Below are 20,107 nucleotides of genomic sequence, written 5' to 3'. Positions count from 1 at the left end.
TGCTATTCTTGCCTAGGAGCAGGTGAGATGAAAGTTTCCTATGCAGAACATTCATTGATACCTTTTTTTTTTTTTGGTAGGGGGGGACAAGGTCTCTGTCACCCAGGCTGGAGTGCAGTGGTGTGATCACAGCTCACTGCAACCTTGAACTTCTTGGTTCAAGGGATCCTCACACCTCTGCCTCCTGAGTGGCTTGGACTACAGGCCTGTTCCACCATGTCCAGCTAACTTTGAAATTTTTTGCAGAGATGGAGGTCTCCTTATGTGGCCCAGGGTGGCCTCTCAAGTGATTCTCCCATCTTGGCCTTCCAAAGTGTTGGGATTACAGGCATGATCCACCACACTTGGCTTTTTTTTTTTTTCCCTTTCCTTAATTTTTCTATAGAGACGGGGTCTCTATGTTGCCCAGGCTGGTCTTGAAGTCCTGGTCTCAAGTGATCCTCCTGCTCTGACCTCCCAAAGTGTTTTGTTTTTTTGGTTTTTTTTTGGAGACAGAGTCTCATTCCATCACCCAGGCTGGAGTGCAGTGGCGTGATCCCAGCTCACCACAACCTCTTCCTCTCCAGTTCAAGCAAATTTCCTGCCTCAGCCTCCCAAGTAGCTGGGATTACAGACGCCTGCTACCACGCCTGGCTAATTTTTTGTATTTTTAGTAGAGATGGGCTTTTGCCATGTTTGCCAGGCTGGTCTTGAACTCCTGACCTCTAGTGACCCACCCGTCTTGGCCTCTCAAAGTGCTGGGATTACAGGCGTGAGCCACCATGCCCAGCCTTTTTTTTTTTTTTTTTTTTTTTTTTTTTTTTAAAGAGACAGGGTCTTGCTGTGTTGCCCAGGCTGGCCTCAAACTCCCAGGTTCAAGTGATCCTCCCACCTCAACCTCCCGAGTAGCTGGGATTACATGTGCGCACTACCATCTCCAGCTGATATCTTTTTTCTTTAAATGTTTTCAGGAAGTGGGCTCATTACGGGATGCACACAAAACCTGGTGGATACTAGCACCAAAAGCACCTATCTACCAGCCCCACCTCCCTCCTTTTCCATTCAACTGAGATGGAGCAGACAGGATTTGGCAAAGTACATGCAAGCACTATCCCTTCAGAGCATGTGCTATTGACGGCAGCCAAGTGTAAGACCCGGTGGGGAGCCAGAAGGAAATGGGGTCGTCAGGATGCTCACCGAGTCACTTTTCAACCGGAAGAGACTAGCTCATCCAAACGAACCTCCTACGTTTTATTTTTTAAAATTAAATTTTATTATTTTGCTCTAACAAAGTAACGTCCTACTTTTTCAAGGCTCAGAGGTGGTCAACATTTTGCCCAAACTCATATGGCAGATAGTGGCGGAGTCAAACAGGCACTCAGGTAGGGCTATTCCAGCCCAGAGGCTTGGCCTGCAGTACCGCCTTTGGCCATGAGAGGCACTCATGGCTGGTCCTGGAGGAGGCAGGACATCCCCAAAGATGCTTATTGACGCCAGCGGCGGGAAGACTGGCACCCGTTCATGAAAATAAAATCTCCTGATAAGGTTTTCTTGCCGGAGCCTGGCTGAGCCTGAATCAACAAACAACATCCTGAACCTGAGCACCCCTTGCTGAGCTGGGAGGAAAGGAAGGGTGAGGGGAAACGTACTCCAGCTCTGTTTTTCAGCTTCATTAGTTCACAGAGTTTATGACCTGCTGCAGGGAACATTTTTGTGTGTAATTCAAACACATTCTGTTTTCTCATTCCCTCGGTACCCTGCTGGGACAAGAATGGGCTGATGACAGCCAGCCCCTGGGTGGTGACTTCAGGGAAAGTCACCAGCAAAATGTGTGTGGGGGGAGCTCGGACCTCCAGGTCACAGGCACAGGTGTACGGGGAGCAGGGGTGAGTCCAGCCAGCCACTTACTCCAGGGTCGACACCAATAACACAGCAGGGAAAAGGGGGGCCTCCGGAGGACAGGAATGGGGAGTAAAAGAGCTTCTCTTGCAAAAGCAGCCCCATTTTCACAACAGTCTTCGGGCTGCCTGGCAAGCCTTCCTCTCCCGTTAGTCAAATGTCTGGCTTCCCCCATCCGGCACTAATCCTCCCCGCCAAGGAGACAGGGTGGGGAAAGGAAGGAGGAAGCCCCTAGATAGAGCAGGTCCTGCTGAGACTGCAGGGGGGCCCTCAGACTTCACCGATTCTAGGATCCAAGCCAGGGGCCCCCCTCCCGTTCTCTGCACAGGCGCCAGGATGGGCGCGCCACTCAACTCCTCAGCCTGGACCTCTGCACTGCCCAGTGCGAGGCCCAGTGACCTTCGTTGGGGGCAGCTGCACCACCAGCCTTGGCTGCCCTACAGGTGAGGGCTGGGTCACTTGGGAAGAGCAGGGCAGGAGGAACCTGGAGGAAGGTGAGCTCTTCAGAACTGTCTGGAGGCCAGAGAAAGACAAAGAGAAATGATGGAGGCATCCAGGCTGGACGAGAAGGTCCAGTGCATTGAGCTATAGGAGCAGCAACACACAGCCAGCTGCGCTGAGCCGGCTAGGACAAACCTGAGCAGGGCTCAGACCCAGCTTCCTGGGCCCCGAGTACCCTGGTACCCAAGGAAAAAAGTCCGGAGGGCCTGCTCCTGGATTCCGCCAGTTGTTAGAAAAGGGTTCCTCTGGCTGGGCGCGGTGGCTCACGCCTGTAATCCCAGCACTTTGGAAGGCCGAGGTGGGTGGATCACCTGAGGTCGGAAGTTCGAGACCAGCCTGACCAACATGGAGAAACCCCGTCTCTACTAAAAGACAAAATTAGCCGGGCGTGGTGGCGCATGCCTGTTATCCCAGCTACTTGGGGGCAGAGGTAGGAGAATTGCTTGAACTCGGGAGGCAGAGGTTGCAGTGAGCCGAGATGGTGTCACTGCACTCCAGCCTGGGCAACAAGAGCAAAACTCTGCCTCAAAAAAAAAAAAAAAGTTTCTCAGGGCATCTTCAGAGGCCAGCCTCCAAAGTCCCAGCTCCTGGCAGAGTCCCAGCTTGCAGAGCCTGGACAGCCCGGGCTTCCTGGGCTGCTCTTCACCCAAGCCCCTGGTGAAGGAGCTGGAGGTCCCCCTCCTGGGCTGGGCTGAGACAGTGTTCACTCAGTGATCCCAGGACTCAGACACTGTTCACACAGGGGACCCCTGGGTCTTAGACACTGGTTACATACATGATCTCAGGGGACCGTTGCTTCCCAGAACCGTCTTTGGCTTCCAAGAAAAGATCCCGCTGCAGGGCATCCGCCACGACAGCCTGCTTGCCTTGCTCCTTCTTCTGCAGGGCGTAGAAGCTGCCACCCATGAAGAGGGCAGCTGAGATGAGGAAGAAGCTGGACATGTAGAAAACATAGCTAAAGTTGTTGGTGGCGTCCAGGAGCAACCCTGGGGAACAGAGATCAAGTTAGGCCAGTGCTACCAGGCCTCCCCACAACTCAACTGTGTGTTCCCTGACAGCAGGTATTTTATTTTTGTCTCTGCTGTACTAGGAATTGTGGCTGACACCCAGTAGACACTCAACAGATACTTGTTGAATGAAAGGAAGGGAAGAAACACTAAACCTCCTCTGGCCTGGGCAGGAAGAGTCCTCAGGCTGCAAGAGAACTTAGGGGCATGTGGTGGCAGGGAACTAGTGGAGTCTGGGATATTTGCTCACCCACCCTCCAGGTCTCACCTATGCCTCCTTCTGAAGAGCTCTCCCGACTTGTTTGCTTAAAGAATTCCCTTGGGGCCTGACACGGTGGCTCATGCCTGTAATCCCAGCACTTTGGGAGCCTGAGGTGGGTAGATCACGAGGTCAGGAGTTCAAGACCAGCCTGGCCAAGATGGTGAAACCCTGTTCCTACCAAAACTACAAAAATTAGCCAGGCGCAGGGGCAGGTGCCTGTAATCCCAGCTACTTGAGAGGCTGAGGCAGGAGAATCACTTGAACCTGGACAGCAGAGGTTGCAGTGAACCAAGATGGTACCACTGCACTCCAGTCTGGGCAACAGAGTGAGACTCCATTTAAAAAAAAAAAAAAAAAGAATTCCCTTGGATGGGCACAGTGGCTCACGCCTGTAATCCCAGCACTTTGGGAGTTTGAGGCAGGTGGATCACGAGGTCAGGAGTTCGAGACCAGCCTGGCCAACATGGTGAAACCCTGTCTCCACTAAAAATACAAAAACTAAGGCAGGGAGCAGTGGCTCACACCTGTAATCCCAGCACTCTGGGAGGCTGAGGGCAGCAGATCACAAGGTCAGGAGTTCGAGACCAGCCTGGCCAATACAGTGAAACCCCATCTCTACTAAAAATACAAAAATTAGCCGAGTGTGGTGGCACACACCTGTAGTCCCAGCTACTCGGGAGGCTGAGGCAGGAGGATTGCTTGAACCCAGGAGGTAGAGGTTGCAGTGAGCTGAGATCACGCCACTGCACTCCAGCCTGGCAACAGAGCGAGACTCTGTCTCAAAAAAAAAAAATTAGCCGGGCGTGGTGGCACATGCCTGTAATCCCAGCTACTAGGGAGGCGGAGGCAGGAAAATTGCTTGAACCTGGGAGGCAGAGGTTGTAGTGAGCTGAGATCACACCATTGCACTCCAGCCTGGATGACAGAGTGAGAGTCTGCCTCAAAAAAAAGAAAAAAGAATTCCCTTGGAAACTGGGCCTTCCAACGCCACACTTGGACAGAGTCCCCATTGGGCTGAACTCAACCTCCTGGATCTACTCTAATAACTGCCGCCTTGTGTTGTCTGACTGCTCCCCAGTACCAAGGGCTTTACAAACCTGCCCTCATTTGCTCAGAATCTCACACTCTCAGCTGCCTCTCACGTGCACCTCTACTTCCCTATTCAGTTTCCCTCGCATCATAAATCACCACTATGGTTTCGGATGTGTCTCTTTGTTTTCACTCCTGACTCCTGCCCTAGAAGGTAATCCCCCAGAGGATGGGGACCTTTTTTTTTTTTTGAGTTGGAGTTTCACTCTGTCGCCCGGGCTGGAGTGCAGTGGTGTGATCTTGGCTCACTGTAACCTCCACCTCCCGGGTTTAAACAATTCTCCTGCCTCAGCCTCCCAAGTAACTGGGATTATAGACGCACACCACCATGCCCGGCTAATTTTTTGTATTTTTAGTAGAGATGGGGTTTCACCATGTTGGTCAGGCTGGGAATGGAGACCTTTTGATCCCCATGCACACCCAGAGGCTGGCAGAGGTGAATAAATGGTTAGGGCAGGTGTTCTCTTCCGCATTTTGCAGATGGCACTGTGGCTCAAAAAAGGAAAAAGACTTGCCCGGGTCCCACAGGCAGGAAGCAGGAGAACCGGGATGATCATTACAGGAAACTCTGCAGGATGCTGACTGCACACCAGACTCTCTCCTAAGCTCTTTCCTTGGAGGTAGATTCTATTTATCCCCACTTTATTGATAGGAAAAATGAGGTGGCCAGGCACAATGGCTCACACCTGTAATCCCAGCACTTTGGGAGGCTGAGGGAGGCAGATCACTTGAGCCTAGGAGTTTGAGACCAGCCTGAGCAACACGGTGAGACCCCATTTCTATAAAAAATATAAAAATTAGCTGGGTGTGGTGGCATGTGCCTGCAGTCCCAGCTGCTTGGGGGGCTGAGGTGGGAAGATCGCTTGAGTCTGGCAGGTTGAGGCTGCAGTGAGCTGTGACTGCACCACTGCACTCCAGCCTGGGTGACAGAGCAAGACCTTGTCTCAACAAAAAGGAAAAAGGAGGTACAGGGAGGATGATGGAGGACTGAGGTTTGGTACACAAACCCATGCTTTTTTTTTTTCAGATGGAGCCTCACTCTGTCGCCCAGGCTGGAGTGCAGTGGCGTGATCTCAACTCACTGCAACCTCTGCCTACTGGGTTCAAACGATTCTCTGGTGTCAGCCTCCCGAGTAACTGGGACTTACAGGTGCCTGCCACCACACCCAGCTAATTTTTTTTGTATTTTTAGTAGAGATGGGGTTTCACCACATTAGCCGTGTTCGTCTCGGTATCCTGACCTTGTGATCCACCCGCCTCAGCCTCCCAAAGTGCTGGGATTACAGGCGTGAGCCACCGCACCCGGTCACAAACCCATGTTTTTTTTTTTTTTTTGAGGCAGAGTCTCGCTTTGTCGCCCAGCCTGGAGTGCAGTGGCGCAATCTCAGCTCACTGCAAGCTCTGCCTCCTGTGTTCATGCCATTCTCCTGCCTCAGCCTTCCGAGTAGCTGGGACTACAGGCGCCCGCCACCACGCCCAACTAATTTTTTTGTCTTTTTAGTAGAGACGGGGTTTCACCATGTTGGCCAGGATGGTCTCGATCTCCTGACCTCGTGATCTGCCCGCCCCGGCCTCCCAAAGTGCTGGGATTACAGGCATGAGCCACCGCACCCGGCCAAACCCATGCTTTTAATTGTTCATACTCTGAGTGCCAGGTTGGAAACCAGCTGTAGCACAAACCTCTGGAGATGCTGGACTGGGCCCAGATCTGTCTAAACTGTTCCTTTTTTACCACACTATCTGGCTGCCCTCCCTCCCAGCTCCTCACCGGCCAGTGGCGGGGAGATGAGGAAAGCAAGGCCGTCCAGGACAGTGAAGAGTCCCAGAGCTCTGGGGAACTGATCCATGGGGACGATGTCCATGAGAACCTGGAAGATGAGGGCGCCGATGCCACTCATGGACACGCTGTACGCCAGGCAGTAGCCCACGAGCACCCAGAAGTCACCTGATGCCGCACACACCAGGTTAGTGAGCCCATTGAGCAGGAGTGCCAGGCTGAACAGGTACTTGCGGTGTCTAGCAAAGGCCGGCCGTCCTGCCATCAGCCCGGCTAGGGGCCTCAGGAAGATGTTGCTGAAGCCGATGATGGAGATGAGGAGGGCTGCCTGCTGCTCGTTCACACTGTGCCACATGGCATATGGCACCAGGAAGACTTGTGGCAGTGGGAAGCCCAGGACAGACCACATCACACCCAGTACGTACACGCAGTAGCCTGTGTTGTGCCGCAGGATGTCGAAGGCCAGGTGGCGCTGGATGGTCCGGCCGCATGCGGCCAGGCAGCCAAGTGCAGCTGTCTCGGGAGGTGGCAGAGGACATTCTTTGGTCTCAAGGGCCACACTGGTGGCCACAGGCCTCATGATGGCCCCGCAGATGCAGCAGTGGAGAAAGACCCCGCCGAAGACAAGGAAGGTACCCCTCCAGCCCAGTTTCTCCAGAAGGTAGCGGGAGAGCAGCGGCCAGAGCGTGATGCCCAGGGAGACGCCCATAGAGGCCAGCGCGTTGGCCAGCACCCGCCGGCGGACAAAGTAGAAGCCCAGCACCGTGATGCTTGACTGGAAGCTGAAGCACATGCCCAGGCCTGCGGGGCAAGAGGGGAAACCAGCCTGGAGGCGCAGTGGGGCCTTCCACCTGCACCTGGGGGTGGGGTCAGGGGTCATTTCACACACCTGCTCTCCTCTGGTTCTAGTCCACACCCAGCTCCAAGTCCCCAGGGACTGACAATGGAATCAGCTGGCCTCGCCACCTCCCTGTAGGCACCCCACCCCAGATCTGCCCTCCCAAGGCTGCCAGGGCATCCCTGTTCCCCTAGGTGTAGCACGAGAGTTATCTTTTAAGAACCCAAATTGGGCCGGGCGCGGTGGCTCACGCCTGTAATCCCAGCACTTTGGGAGGCCAAGGTTGGCGGATCACTTGAGGTCAGGAGTTCGAGACCAACATGGTGAAACCCCATCTCTACTAAAAATACAAAAAATTAGCCAGGCTTAGTGGTAGGCGCCTGTAGTCTGTAATAGCTACTTAGGAGGCTGAGTCAGGACAATCACTTGAACCTGGGAAGTGGAGGCTGCAGTGAGCTGACATTGTGCCACTGCACTCCAGCCTGGGCAACAGAGTGAGACTCTGTCTCAAAAACAGACAAACCCCAAATTGGATTAAGTCTCTCTTGGCTCAACACCTTCCAAAGACTTCCCATCACACTTGACAAAAAATCCACAGTCTCCACAATGCCCTGGAAGGCTCTCTGTGGTCTGGCTCCAGCCCACCTCTCAGATGCCATCTCAGGCCACTCCCCGTCACTCACTAGGATCAAGCCACAGGAGCTTCTTTCTCTGCCTCTGGACATGAAGCTGCCCCTACCTCAGGTTATTTGTAGCTGCTGTTCCTTCTGCTTGGAATCTGCTTCCTCCAGACTTTCCACTCTCCTCTCAGTTCAGACGCCACCTCTCCAGAGGGGCCTTCCCAGCTCCCCACCCACTCAGTGTCTGCACCTGCACACCTGAGCATGCTGGAGAGAAAGTTCTCAATCATGTGTGACCATGGTCTCAGGCGGGCCCTCAGGCTGCCTGTGACGCCACTACAGCTCCCTCAATCATGCCTTGCCTGCCCTGCTAGGTGACTACCGGGTCTCTTCCTCTGTGCACCCCAACACCTCCTCCCCATCCTCATGCTCAGCTGCCCACATGCCTGCCAGCCGGTGACAATGGCTTGCCCATTGCCCCAGTGGCTGTCCCTCCCTTCTGCCCTGCATCCTCTCTACTTAGAGGCACCCCTCTAGCTAGTCCCCCGTCTCCTGCGTCATCTTTTTTCTCTTCTTTCCTAGATCATTCTCCTTCGTTATTTCTCCCATTAAAAAAACAAAAAAAACCAAAAAAAAAACCTCTCTTGACCTCATAGTCTGTTCCTCCAGTCCCCTTGAAACAAAATGCCGTGGAAGGGCTGGACGTGGTGGGCTCACACCTGTAATCCCAGCACTTTGCTTTTTTGTGTTTTTGAGATGGGGTCTTGCTCTATTGCCCAGGCTGGAGTACAGTGGTGCGATCTTGGCTCACTGCAACCTCCACTTCCCGGGTTCAAGCCATTCTCCTGCCTCAGCCTTGAGTAGCTGGGACTACAGGAGCCTGCCACCAAGCCTGGCTAATTTTTGTATTTTTTTTAGTAGAGACAGGGTTTCACCACATTGGCCGGGCTGGTCTTGAACCCCTGACCTCAGGTGATCTGCCCACCTCAGCCTCCCAAAGTGCTGGGATAACAGGTGTGAGCCACCGCACCCAGCCAGCAGTTCCAGAAGATTAAGAGGCCTGCCTGCCCTGTCCACGTGTGCCTGGCGCTGTCTAGCAGGTGCCTATAAATTCTGGAGATGAAGTGATAGTCACCTGTGATGAATCCTGCTGTGAAGTAGAGCTGGCTGAGGTTGCGAGAGAAGGAGCTGGCTACCATGCCCAGGCTGGCCAGCACGCCCCCCAGCATCACGGTCAGTCGGCAGCCGAAGCGTCCCACCAGGATGCTGCACAGGGGCCCTGTGGGAGAAGACAGCCAGCAGGTAGCAGCTGAATGAGGAGGTGGCAGGAGAGGAGGAGAGTGGCTGGGAGAGGGCAGTTCCAGCTGGAACTAGCCAGGTGGTTTCAAGGGCACGAGCAGGCCTGGATTCTGATACCCACCTGCCACGGACTGGCCATGTGGCCTGAGCAAAGCCTGATCCCTCTCCGTGCCTCAATTTTTTCCCCTACAAAGTGAGGATTCAGACTGGGCGATGTTTGACCCTGATGAGGATTCCCAGAAAGGTGGAGCAAGACCCTGCACTGCACAGACCTGAGGCTGCTCATTCTATCCGGGTGAAACAGGATTGGTTCCTGAGTTTACCTCCCTCACTTCGCTGGGGGTCTGTTGGTGGGAGGAGTCGGGGCAGTGTTCCAGGACATCTAGACTACAGTGTGCACCTTCAGATCCTGTTTTACCTGCCCCACCCCCACCCCCAACATCCTCAGGAAGACTGGCTAGATCCCTCCCACCCTCCCACCACCTTCCCAGCCCTATAGCTGAGGGGAACCCTGGGCCCCTCTGCGCCTCCTTGCACTGGCCTCTAGAGTGTTCTGCAGAAAATCAGGCAGGGTAGGTTCTCCCCTCCCACACCACCTCCAGCACCACCAAAGTCTGCACCTAGAGGTTTGGCTCAATGTGGAGAGGGGCCTGTTCCTTGCCTGGCTCCCAGCTGCTTTCTCACCAATCCACACCCCAAAAAATAGAAAAGAGCTGCAGACTGCTCCTTGGCACCTCACAGGGGCCCCATTCACCCAAGCACATGTGGAGCTTCTCTAACTTACTCTCCGAGAGTGCAACCAAAGGGACAGGGAAATGTGTGCACATGAGGTGCTTGTGTGTGTCTGCGGTGGAGGGGGGATGTGTGGTGTGAGCCCGTGTGAGTATAAAAGTGACAGAGTAGGCCGGAAGTGGTGGCTCACGCCTGTAATCCAGTACTTTAGGCGGCCAAGGTGGGTGGATCACTTAAGGTCAGGAGTTCGAGACCAGCCTGGCCAACATAGTGAAACCCCATCTCTACTAAAAATACAAAAATTAGCCAGGCATGGTGGTGCGTGCCTGTAATCTCAGCTACTTGGGAGGCTGAGGCAGGAGAATTGCTTGAACCTGGGAGGCAGAACCCGGTGCGCTCTATCCTGGGCGACAGAGTGAAACTACATCCCAAAAAAAAAAAGTGATAGAGTGGCCATGTGTGGTGGCTCACGCCTGTAATCCCAGCACTTTGGGAGGCTGAGGCAGGTGGATCGCCTGAAGTCAGGAGTTCGAGACCAGCCTGGCTAACATGGTGAAACCCCGTCTCTACTAAAAATACAAAAATTAGCCGGGTGTGGTGGCGCATGCCTGTAATTCCCAGCTACTAGGGGGACCGAGGCAGGAGAATCTCTTGAACCCAGGAGGTGGAGGTTACAGTGAGCTGAGATTGTGCCACTACACTCCAGCCTGGGTGAGAGAGGGAGGATCTGTCTCCGAAAAAAAAAAAAAAAGAAAAAAGAAAGTGACAGACTAAGTGAGCAGCCCGTCCGCAGACATAATCAAGCAGAGGCTGGTGGCCCGGCGTCTCTGCCCCTGTAGAGGGGGAGGTGGCTCTGGAGAGGACTGACCCACAGATCTTCCTCACGCCAGAGACTCTGGCCTGACTTAGGGAAGGTGACATTGGGGAAAGCCCTGAGTCACAGGGTTGGGGGTGGGGACTGGGCTGTAGGCCAGAGCTGCATAGCTGAGGGTGGTGTGGCCGGGAGGGACGTAGGGTGTTTCCTCTGCCATGAACTCACTCTTCAGCCTTGGGCAGGTCTTGTGTTCTGTGCCTGCTTGCTTTCCTTACCTCTAAAAGGCGTAGGTAGGGGCAGGGGTACTTGAAAGGATCAGTGAAAGTATCCATGATTCATCGTATTTAAAAATTTCTGCAATACAGTGGTCAGGTGCCGTGGCTCATGTCTGTAATCCTAGCACTTTGAGAGGCCCAGGCAGGTAGATCACTTGAGCCCAGGAGTTTGAGACCAGCCTGAGCAACATGTGAGACTCCGTCTCTACAAAAAGTAAAAAAATTAGTTGGGTACGGGCTGGGCACGGTGGCTCACACCTGTAATCCCAGCACTTTGGGAGGCCAAGGCTGGCAGATCATGAGGTCAGGAGATCGAGACCATCCTGGCTAACACGGTGAAACCCCATCTCTACTAAAAATACAAAAAATTAGCCAGGCGTGGTGGTGCACACCTGTAGTCCTAGCTACTCAGGAGGCTGAGGCAGGAGAATCGCTTGAACCTGGGAGGCAGAGGTTGCAGTGAGCCGAGATTGCGCCACTGCACTCCAGCCTGGGCAACAGAGCGAGACTCCATCTCAAAAAAAAAAAATTAGCTGGGTGTGGTGGTGCACACCTGTGGTCCCAGCTACTCAGGAGGCTGAGGTGGGAGGATCGCTTGAGCTTGAGAGGTCAAGGCTGCAATAGGCTGTGATCATGCCACTGCGCTCCAGCCCAGGTGACAGAGTGAGACTCTGTCTCAAAAATAAGCAAATAAATAAATAAACATAAATAAAATAAAATGTCTACAGTACTCTGAATGAGCACGGGCTCATACATGTGTGTGTGTACGTGAGAGAGACGGCCAGCCAGGAATCCCATGCTGATGGAGATGCTGAGATGCCTGCTGGGGGTGGTGAGCCCCAAGTCGGCTGGGGAGTAGGTTCCCCACCGGGTGCCTGGTTCCTAGCCCCTGGCCCAGGAACGCTGCTCTGCCTGTGTGAGAAGCCCTCTGGGATTCCCACTCCCTGCCCCAACCCTGCAGGCCAGAGGCCATGTGGCAGATTCAGAGCTCACCCAGGAGGGTGGTGCTTTCTCCGAGCCTGATCTCCTTCCCAGTTTGAGGGCAGGACCTGGAATAATAGGCAGGCTGCTGGTGGCAAGTGGAGGGAGTAGCCACGAGGTAGCCGGGGAGATGGGCAGCTGCGGCCAACAGATACACGCTTGCAGAGGCCTGTGGGCCATCAGCTTGGGCTCCTGTCCACCGGGCCCCTCCGAGGCCGGGGTCTATGCAGTCTCCCTGGAGAGCTCCCAGGAGCCGAGGGCAGGTCCCTGTGTCCAGGGCTACTGCGGAGAACCCTCCCTCTGCCCTGCTCCCAACGCTGGGGTCAGGGTGAGGCAGTCACACTCCTGGAAAAGCCAGCCAGGAACAGGGCCTCTGAGGCCTACGGTGACAGAGCCAGGAGAAGGGGCAGACAGGGGCTGCCTTCCTCCCTCACCCCAACTTAGCAACCTCCTCTCTGCAGGGAGTCCTGGGAGAGCTGGGGCTCCTGCCTTGTCCCCATCTTGTTCCTGGTGTCTTCTTTTTTTTTTTTTTTTTTTTTGAGACAGCTTCACTCTTGTTGCCCAGGTTGGAGTGCAATGGCACCATCTTGGCTCGCCGCAACCTCTGCCTCCCGGGTTCAAGTGATTCTCCTGCCTCAGCCTCCCAAGTAGCTGGGATTACAGGCACCCGCCACCACGCCCGGCTAATTTTGTATTTTTAGTAAAGACAGGGTTTCTCCATGTTGGTCAGGCTGGTCTCAAACTCCCGACCTCAGGTGATCTGCCCGCCTCGGCCTCCCAAAGTGCTGGGATTACAGGGGTGAGCCTTCGCACCCGGCCATTCCTGGTGTCTTCCTTTCATCCCCTTTCCCATCCTGAAGCCACTCCCTGCCCTAGTGAGGGTCTCCAAAATATTAATAATTCACAGCCGCATACATTTCCCAGCTCCCAGCACCTCCAGGGAAGACAGTGGTCCTCCCTGCTATTCCATGTGGGAGCTGGGCAGGATGCCGGGCATCACCCTCAGATTGCAGAGGAAGTAACCGAGGTTCAGAGAGACCGGCCAGCTGGAAAGCAGGAGAGTCTTGGTGGGCTGGCCCTAGCCCTCTTCCCAGCCTGGCACTGAGCGCCCCAGCACACCTACGCCTGTGTCTGAATGGATCCCACAGAAAGGACACAAGGCTCCGCCTGGCTTTGCAACCTAGGCACCTCCCCACTCTCTCCCCGGCTCCAGCCCAGTCCAGCTGGATTCCAGCCAGGGGCCCCTGGTGAAATCTGGTGAAACCTTAGGAATTCACCCAGGAGGCAAAGCCTGTGGCCTCAGAGAGAGAGAATCAGAAGGCCAGGGAGGTTGTGGCTTCCCCGCAAGCCCCAGGCCTTTCTCATCGGCCCCTCCCTAGGCCGCTCACCTGCCATGTGGAGCACAGCCGTGAGGATGGAGGGGAACCAAGAGGTCTCGCTGTTGCTGGCCTGGAACTCCCATTGCAGTTCAGTGAAGAAGATGCCGATACATGTCGGGAAGCCCAGGGTGAGGCCCTGGGTCACCATGGTAGCCAGCAGCACCACCCAGGCCCAGCTGCCATCTGCATGCTCCAGGGCCTGGGGCATCCTCTGCTGCCGACGCTGCCACAGCCTCACTGCCAATGTGGCTGCTGCCTGGGGAGGGGACAGAATGGAGCCTGGTGGTCAGCAGGCTGTCCGTCTCTCCTGGCCCACCTGCCACCTTCTCTGGGCAACTAAGCTGTCCCTTCCTCACACCCAAGTACCAGGTGTCACAGAGGGGCACCGCCCCTGGGAGGTGGCCAGAGGCCCACGCGTTGGCCTTGGCATCTCCTTTCACCCACTTCCCAGAGCCAGCCTGGCAGGAGGTGGCAGGAAGGACAGGAGGGATAGGAGGGACAGGACGGGGCAGGGCAGGTGGCACCAGGCAATGGGGTACAATTGTTTCTAATTGTTACATCACTTAGAAGTCAGCAGGGGAACCTCCTAGCCCACTCAGTCACTGCTTGTAGAATGCAGCAGACCTCTGGGGTCAGTGTGGTCCCAACGCCCCCCAAAATGCACACAAGGATACATTTCAGACGCTCCTGCCCAGGGTTCCTGCATATGAACACAGACTTTCGCAATGCCTCAGAAGCAGCGAAGTTACTATTGGTGCTGTTGTGAAGGCCCGAGTGAGCAGGCTGGTGCTAGGCGCAGCCACGGAGCATACACAAAAGAGTTTAACAAGCACCCAACCAGCAGCTTTGGAGAAAGCATGGGCCTCATCCACCCTCACACCCCCAGGCCTTTCCCATCGGCCCCTTTGCAGTCACCCTGCAACACTCCTTTCAAACAGAGCTCAAGGCCAAGACTCAAGTTCCGCAATCACACTGAATAATAAACACACACACACACACACACACGCAGTGGCACACAGACACAGACACATACCCAGTCACACACGAACACAGTCACAGCGCACACTCACACAGACAAGCACAGAAACATACAGACACACGCACACACAGAGACACACACTTGGATAGTCACACACACAGAGATCCACTGACCCACACAAAGACCACACAGGCACACAAACTCATATAAAGACACACACTTGGCCGGGCACGATGGCTCATGCCTGTAATCCCAGCACTTTGGGAGGCCGAGGCAGGCAGGTCACGAGGTCAGAAGATCGAGACCATCCTGGCCAACGTGGTGAAACCCCGTCTCTACTAAACATACAAAAATCCCAGCTACTCGGGAGGCTGAGGCAGGAGAATCGCTTGAACCCAGGAGGTGGAGGTTGCAGTGAGCCGAGATCGCGTCACTGCTCTCCAGCCTAGTGACATAGCAAGACTCCGTCTCAAAAAAAAAAAAAAGACACACACTTAAACACTCAAAAAAGTCTAGAGACACGAAGAGACACTGACAGACACATACTACACAGATGCATAGACACACAAACACAGAGATATGTACCGTCACACACAATGCAAACATACAAACACACACAGAGGCATACAAGCAGGGACACAAGACACACTAGCAGACACACACAGTTACAAACACAGAGAGACACACGCATATATGTACACGCATGCATACATGCCCAGAGTTACACATGCTACACAAACATACGGACACACACAAACAGTGCAGACATGCACGTGTGCGTGCACACACACACACACACACCTCACATCTTTGGCTTAGCAAGGTGCAGCCAGTCCTGTCTTAGTTCAACACCACCCAGGCCACTCCCCTCATCACAGAAGCTGCCATAACCAGGCCTCCAAAGTCCCAAGGTCCCCTCCCCAAGTTTGGACCCCTTTTTCAACCCCCTCCTGTCCTGCCTCCTGCGCCCTGGCCCCCCAACCCCCTCAGACCTCACCGCCTGGGGGCTCTAGGCTGCAGCAGGCACCGCGAGGGAGCAGCCTCCACCTCAGTGAAGCCCACGCATCCCGGAGCTGCTGTTCCCACAGCCTCCCTCCCTTTCACCCCAGGTCCTGGGAAGCTCTGGGGAAACTCAGAAAACTACCAGAAATATGAAACCCCCTCTTCCTGCCAAGCCCAGCACCCCACTGCTTCCCCCCAGGCCTAGGAGTTTTTTAAAGCAGCACCTAAGCCAGCTCCACCCTGAACTGCCTCCTTTGCTGTCTCCAATCCTCCGCCCTCCCAGAGGACCCTGGGAGCCCCACCAAGGTGACCGTCCCATTCATCACAGCCTCAGGGTGTGAGCGTGTGTGACCCATGTGCAGGGCGGAGCACTGCCTGCCCTCCTGCCCTCTGCATGCGACCTCTGGCTAGAGATCCTCCCAGCCTGGCCCTCCTCCTGGCCCAACTCTAAGCCAGGCAATGTCGCAGATGGGGCTTCTCCAGCAAACTAGCCCTCGCCTCTCCCAGGATTTCTGTTCCCTCAGCAAACAGAAAGGCCACAGGCGCCACCTGATCCTCTGTGTGGCCCCGATGTCAAGGTTCCAGCCCTGCTCCATAGCTCGCCTCTCCTCCCCAGCTCTTCCGCTCTCCCTCTCACCACTCTCACCTCTTCCTCCCGGAAAGGCCACAGCCTTCCTGGCTTCCTCCTGCCTTTCCCTGTTCCCTGCCACCCAGCCCTGGCACTCCCAGGCCCCGAGGCCCTGGTGGCATTTGGGAGGCCTGGAGGCTGGACCCCAGCCCCGCTCCCTCTCCCCACTGCCTGGCTCTGGTCCCTTCTTGCTCTGCCAGGAAGAAGTCTATGGAGAAGTCTCTTTCTATGAGAAGAGCTCTTCTCAGCATCCACTTTTTGGGGCAGTGTTTTTGGGGACTTTGCCCAGGCTCCTGTGACCTTCATCTGGATCCCACCTTCCCTCCGGAACCTTTCAGTGGATCTGGCTGTTCCTGAGCATCTCCTCTCTCCAGGCCCCAGGCCAATCCGAGCCCAGGAACCCTTACGCACCTTTGCACACTAGAAGCCCTGCTGCCAGGCTGGGTGCGGTGGATCACACCTGTAATCCCAGCACTTTGGGAGACTGAGGCAGGCGGATCACGAGGTCAGGAGTTCAAGACCAGCCTGGCCAACATAGTGAAACCCCATCGCTACTAAAAATACAATAATTAGCCAGGCATGGTGGGGCTTGCCTGTAGTCGCAGTTACTCAGGAGGCTGAGGCAGGAGAACCACTTGAACCCGGGAGGTGGACGTTGTGGTAAGCCGAGATCGCGTCACTGCACTCCAGCCTGGGCAACAGAGTGAGATCCCGTCTCAAAAAAAAAAAAAAAAAAAAAAAACCCTGCCACCAAGGTCTGAGGACCCCCTTCCCCCGCCTCTCTGGGGCCCCCACTGCGGACGTGGCCTTCCCTGTCTCCTCTCCCACTCCCAGCAAGTCCCAGGTGACATACATGGTGTGGATGCCCAGTCGGCTCTCCAGCCTCCCCGCCTATTGAGCGGTTTCTCCAGTCAACTGGTCTTTCAAAATTCAGCCCTACCAGGCACGGTGGCTCACACCTGTAATCCCAGCATTTTGGGAGGCCGAGGCAGGCGGCTCACCTGGGGTCAGGAGTTCGAGACTAGCCTGGCCAACATGGTGAAACCCTGTCTTTACTACAAATAAAAAACTAGGCTGAGGCAGAAGAATCACTTGAATCCAGGAGGCGGAGTTTGCACTGAGCTGAGATCACGTCACTGCACTCCAGCCTGGGTGACGGTGAGACTCTGTCTCAAAAAAAAAAAGAAAAAATTCAGCCCTTAGGCTGGTGCAAAGGTAGTGAGTAATTTCAGTTAATTGTTCACAGGCAGGTACAGATCGAACTCCTTGTTCTAGTCTTTCCCTCCTTCTTACTACCGCTCCTGAGTAGTCTTAAAAGAAGATTCAGCCCTAGCAGCATCCCTGGGAGCTAACCTGACTCCCACCCCAGGCTGGGCTGCACCTCCTTCCTGTTTTCTCGCCTTTTTTTTTTTTTTTTTTTTTCTGAGACAGAGTCTCTCTCTGTCTCCCAGGCTGGAGTGCAGTGGTACGATCTCGGCTCATTACAACCTCCACCTCCCGGGTTCAAGCAATTCTCCTGCCTCAGCCTCCGAAGTAGCTGGGATTACAGGCACACGCCACTGTGCCTGGCTAATTTTTGTATTTTTAGTAGAGACGGGGTTTCACCATGTCAGCCAGGTGGTCTCAAACTCCTGACCTCAAGTGATCCGCCTGCCTCAGCCTCCCAAAGTGCTGGGATTACAGATGTGAGACACAGCACCCGGCCTGTTTTCTCACCTTAATAGTGGTCTTCACACCACACTGGAGTGGATCACCCCCTTCTTTATTGTCACCCCCACCCTGCTACCCCCTTCCACACTATGACCAAGAACACCCCCTTCTTTATTGTCACCCCCACCCTGCTACCCCCTTCCACACTATGAGCAAGAACCTGTTCATGAACCCCTACCCAGCCTCTGGCTGAGCACAAAAGAGGAGATGAATGTGACCCACCTGTGTTCCCCAGGGGGCAGGCAGGCCCAGGACCAAGGGCAATGCAGCTTCCAGGCAGGGAGGTCCATTCCGGACTCAAGCAGGGCAGAGAGGTGATGGGGCCAGGGCTCTGGCTTGGCCTCTGCCCCAGCAGGGAAGTGGTCTTTGTACTGGGAACCATGAGTCATGGTCACTGCCTGGTGTGTGCTTTGGGCAAGGAGGTAGACAGGGAAAGATGCTTCGCTCTCACTTGCTGGGACTAGGGGTGAGGTTGGGCCCCAGGGGCTGCCAAGCTCAGCTCTCAAAGACCCCTAGGCCCAGTGAGACCAGCTTCAGAGCCCAGTGCCATGAAGCTGGATGTGTGGGCAGGCAGAAGTTTAGATGATACTTCTTGTCTTTCTCCCATCTCACACAAGCCCCGCCTATGTTTTCAGGGTGCCTCATCTGATAACAGGGGCCTCACTAGGCCCTGGGAATCCTTTCCCTGCCCCTGGAGCTCGAACACCTGGTCACGGGAGAGCGGATGCTCTCATCCAGGGGTCTCAGGTTAGGGACCTGGTGTCCAGAGTCGAGGGGGCCTCCTCTTCTTCTTCCCAGCTCTCCTCCCACGGTAGGAGAGCCCCGGGCTGGAAATGAGGCAGGCCCTGGGGACCCCTCCCTCCTTCCCATATCAAGTAGGCTCCTGGGCTGGGGCCTGGGACCCAGGCAGGCAGCAGAAGGGCTAGGGCCCAGCAGAGAGCAGCAAGGGCAGGCTTGAGCTTGGGGCTGAGGAACCCTCAACCCTGTGGTTGGCCTAGGGAGGAGGGAGGCAGCCCCAGAGGTGGGGTGGCTGGGGCAAATCATTCTCTCCCTTCCTCTTGTCCCCCCATATTCACTGCAGAACCAGCAAGCGTTTGGGACAGGCAACTGGGACCTCATGCCGTACTCTCGCCCTGCCCATCCCCGCAGTCCTGCCCCGGAATCTGATTTCCACTCCGCTGTCCCTCCCTCCCCAGGGCAGAGCTCCTCCGAGTGGGGCTGCTGGGATCCCGGGCTGTGTCCGCCCTGGAATTTCGGGCCAGGAGTCCGAGCGCCCTCGGGCTTGCGGGTCATCACCCCAGGCCCCGGGGCAGCCCAGAACCAAGACAGGAAGACTCTTCTAGATCCTCACCGCCACTGAGCCCGCCCAGGCGGGAAGAGACCTGGGGCCCTGGCAGGAGGTCTGCGACAGCGCTAGAGGAGACTGGGCGAGGAGGGGACGCGTCCGAGGCAGTGGGGCCCGGGGAGCCCGCTCACCCGCTCTCACGGGCCTGGCGGAGAGGTGGCTCAGCTCCCCCGAGCGCGGCGTCCTGCGGCCCGGGCCGGTCGCGACGAGGACCGCGGGACTGGGCCAAGCGCCGCGGCCAGGCAGGGCGGGCCCAGGGCGGCGTGGGCGGGGACCCACCTTCCAGCCTCCCCGGGATTCCGTCGGGTGGGGAAGGGGCCAGGACGCGGGAGGGGCGGCGGGCGTGGCCGGGGACAGTCCAGCAGCAGGGCCGGGCTCCGGACGCAGGCGCCGCGGGATATCCGTGTGTCTGAAATTTGCTCAACCCGGATGCCCTCTTTCTAGCTTCTGGTTTTCCCGGCTCAGGGTCTAGGGCCCCGGGCTTGGGGCGGAGATAACATGCCATAAAGAGACCACACCTCCCAGGAAGTGGGGTGGGGAAGGCGCAGAGCCCGAGGTTGAGGATCCCTTCTTTCTGCGCTTTTCCTGCCCAGGAGCCCTTCCAATGAAAGCCTCGAGCTTTGAGGGCTGCGCCTGCCGGTGGGAGTCCAGGCAGTCCCTTGTAGGGGAGCAGGCAGACCCCTCAGCCCTGGGAGCAGGTGAGAGGACACCCACCACTTCTGCATGTGGCCCTCAGAACTACAGGCCCTTTTCAGGTTTTTCCCTCTTCCCCTACCTGGGTAGCCTTTGATGTGCATTAGTTAAAATGTACTCAGTTGGCCGGGAGTCTCGCTCTGTTGCCTAGGCTGGAGTGCAGCGGCGCGATCTCAGCTCACTGCAACCTCCGCCTTCTGGGTTCAAGCAATTCTCCTGCCTCAGCCTCCTGAGTAGCTAGGATTGCAGGTGCACGCCACGGCACCCGGTTAATTTTTATTTTTAGTAGAGATGGGGT

The 20,107-nt window shown here is 55.8% G+C and overlaps 1 protein-coding gene across 19 annotated transcripts; it reads right to left on the bottom strand.

Annotated features, from left to right (window-relative positions):
- Positions 1-1,228: 1,228 nt before the first annotated feature.
- On the bottom strand, positions 1,229-19,616 carry SLC16A5 (solute carrier family 16 member 5). Of its 19 annotated transcripts, XM_063655956.1 has the most exons (7): positions 19,248-19,571; positions 17,994-18,142; positions 13,462-13,708; positions 9,108-9,251; positions 6,506-7,315; positions 3,155-3,365; positions 1,229-2,391 (listed from the first exon to the last, which is right to left on the bottom strand). In XM_063655956.1, exons 3-7 carry the CDS (start codon positions 13,658-13,660, stop codon positions 2,382-2,384), a joined length of 1,374 nt encoding a protein of 457 aa, XP_063512026.1. In that variant the 5' UTR covers positions 13,661-13,708; positions 17,994-18,142; positions 19,248-19,571; the 3' UTR covers positions 1,229-2,381. The 19 variants fall into 19 exon arrangements, with proteins under 19 accessions (XP_063512026.1, XP_063512018.1, XP_063512022.1 ...); XM_063655948.1 differs by having other exon boundaries at positions 1,229-3,365; positions 17,994-18,179; positions 19,248-19,616; XM_063655952.1 differs by having other exon boundaries at positions 1,229-3,365; positions 19,248-19,616.
- Between the last annotated feature and the right edge of the window lie 491 nt (positions 19,617-20,107).

The sequence above is a fragment of the Pongo pygmaeus genome, chromosome 19 (assembly GCF_028885625.2).
Source record: "Pongo pygmaeus isolate AG05252 chromosome 19, NHGRI_mPonPyg2-v2.0_pri, whole genome shotgun sequence".
Taxonomy (NCBI): Eukaryota; Metazoa; Chordata; class Mammalia; order Primates; family Hominidae; genus Pongo; species Pongo pygmaeus.
This window is presented reverse-complemented; position numbering and strand designations above follow the sequence as displayed.

Excerpts from the sequence above, each read along its gene's own strand:
- SLC16A5 (XM_063655948.1), bottom strand. The coding sequence starts at position 13,660 with ATGCCCCAGGCCCTGGAGCATGCAGATGGCAGCTGGGCCTGGGTGGTG. Across the intron at positions 7,316-9,107 it reads CACAGCAGGATTCATCACAG|GCCTGGGCATGTGCTTCAGC; the intron begins GTGACTATCACT and ends CTTGCCCCGCAG. Across the intron at positions 3,366-6,505 it reads CATCTCCCCGCCACTGGCCG|GGTTGCTCCTGGACGCCACC; the intron begins GTGAGGAGCTGG and ends TCTGTTCCCCAG.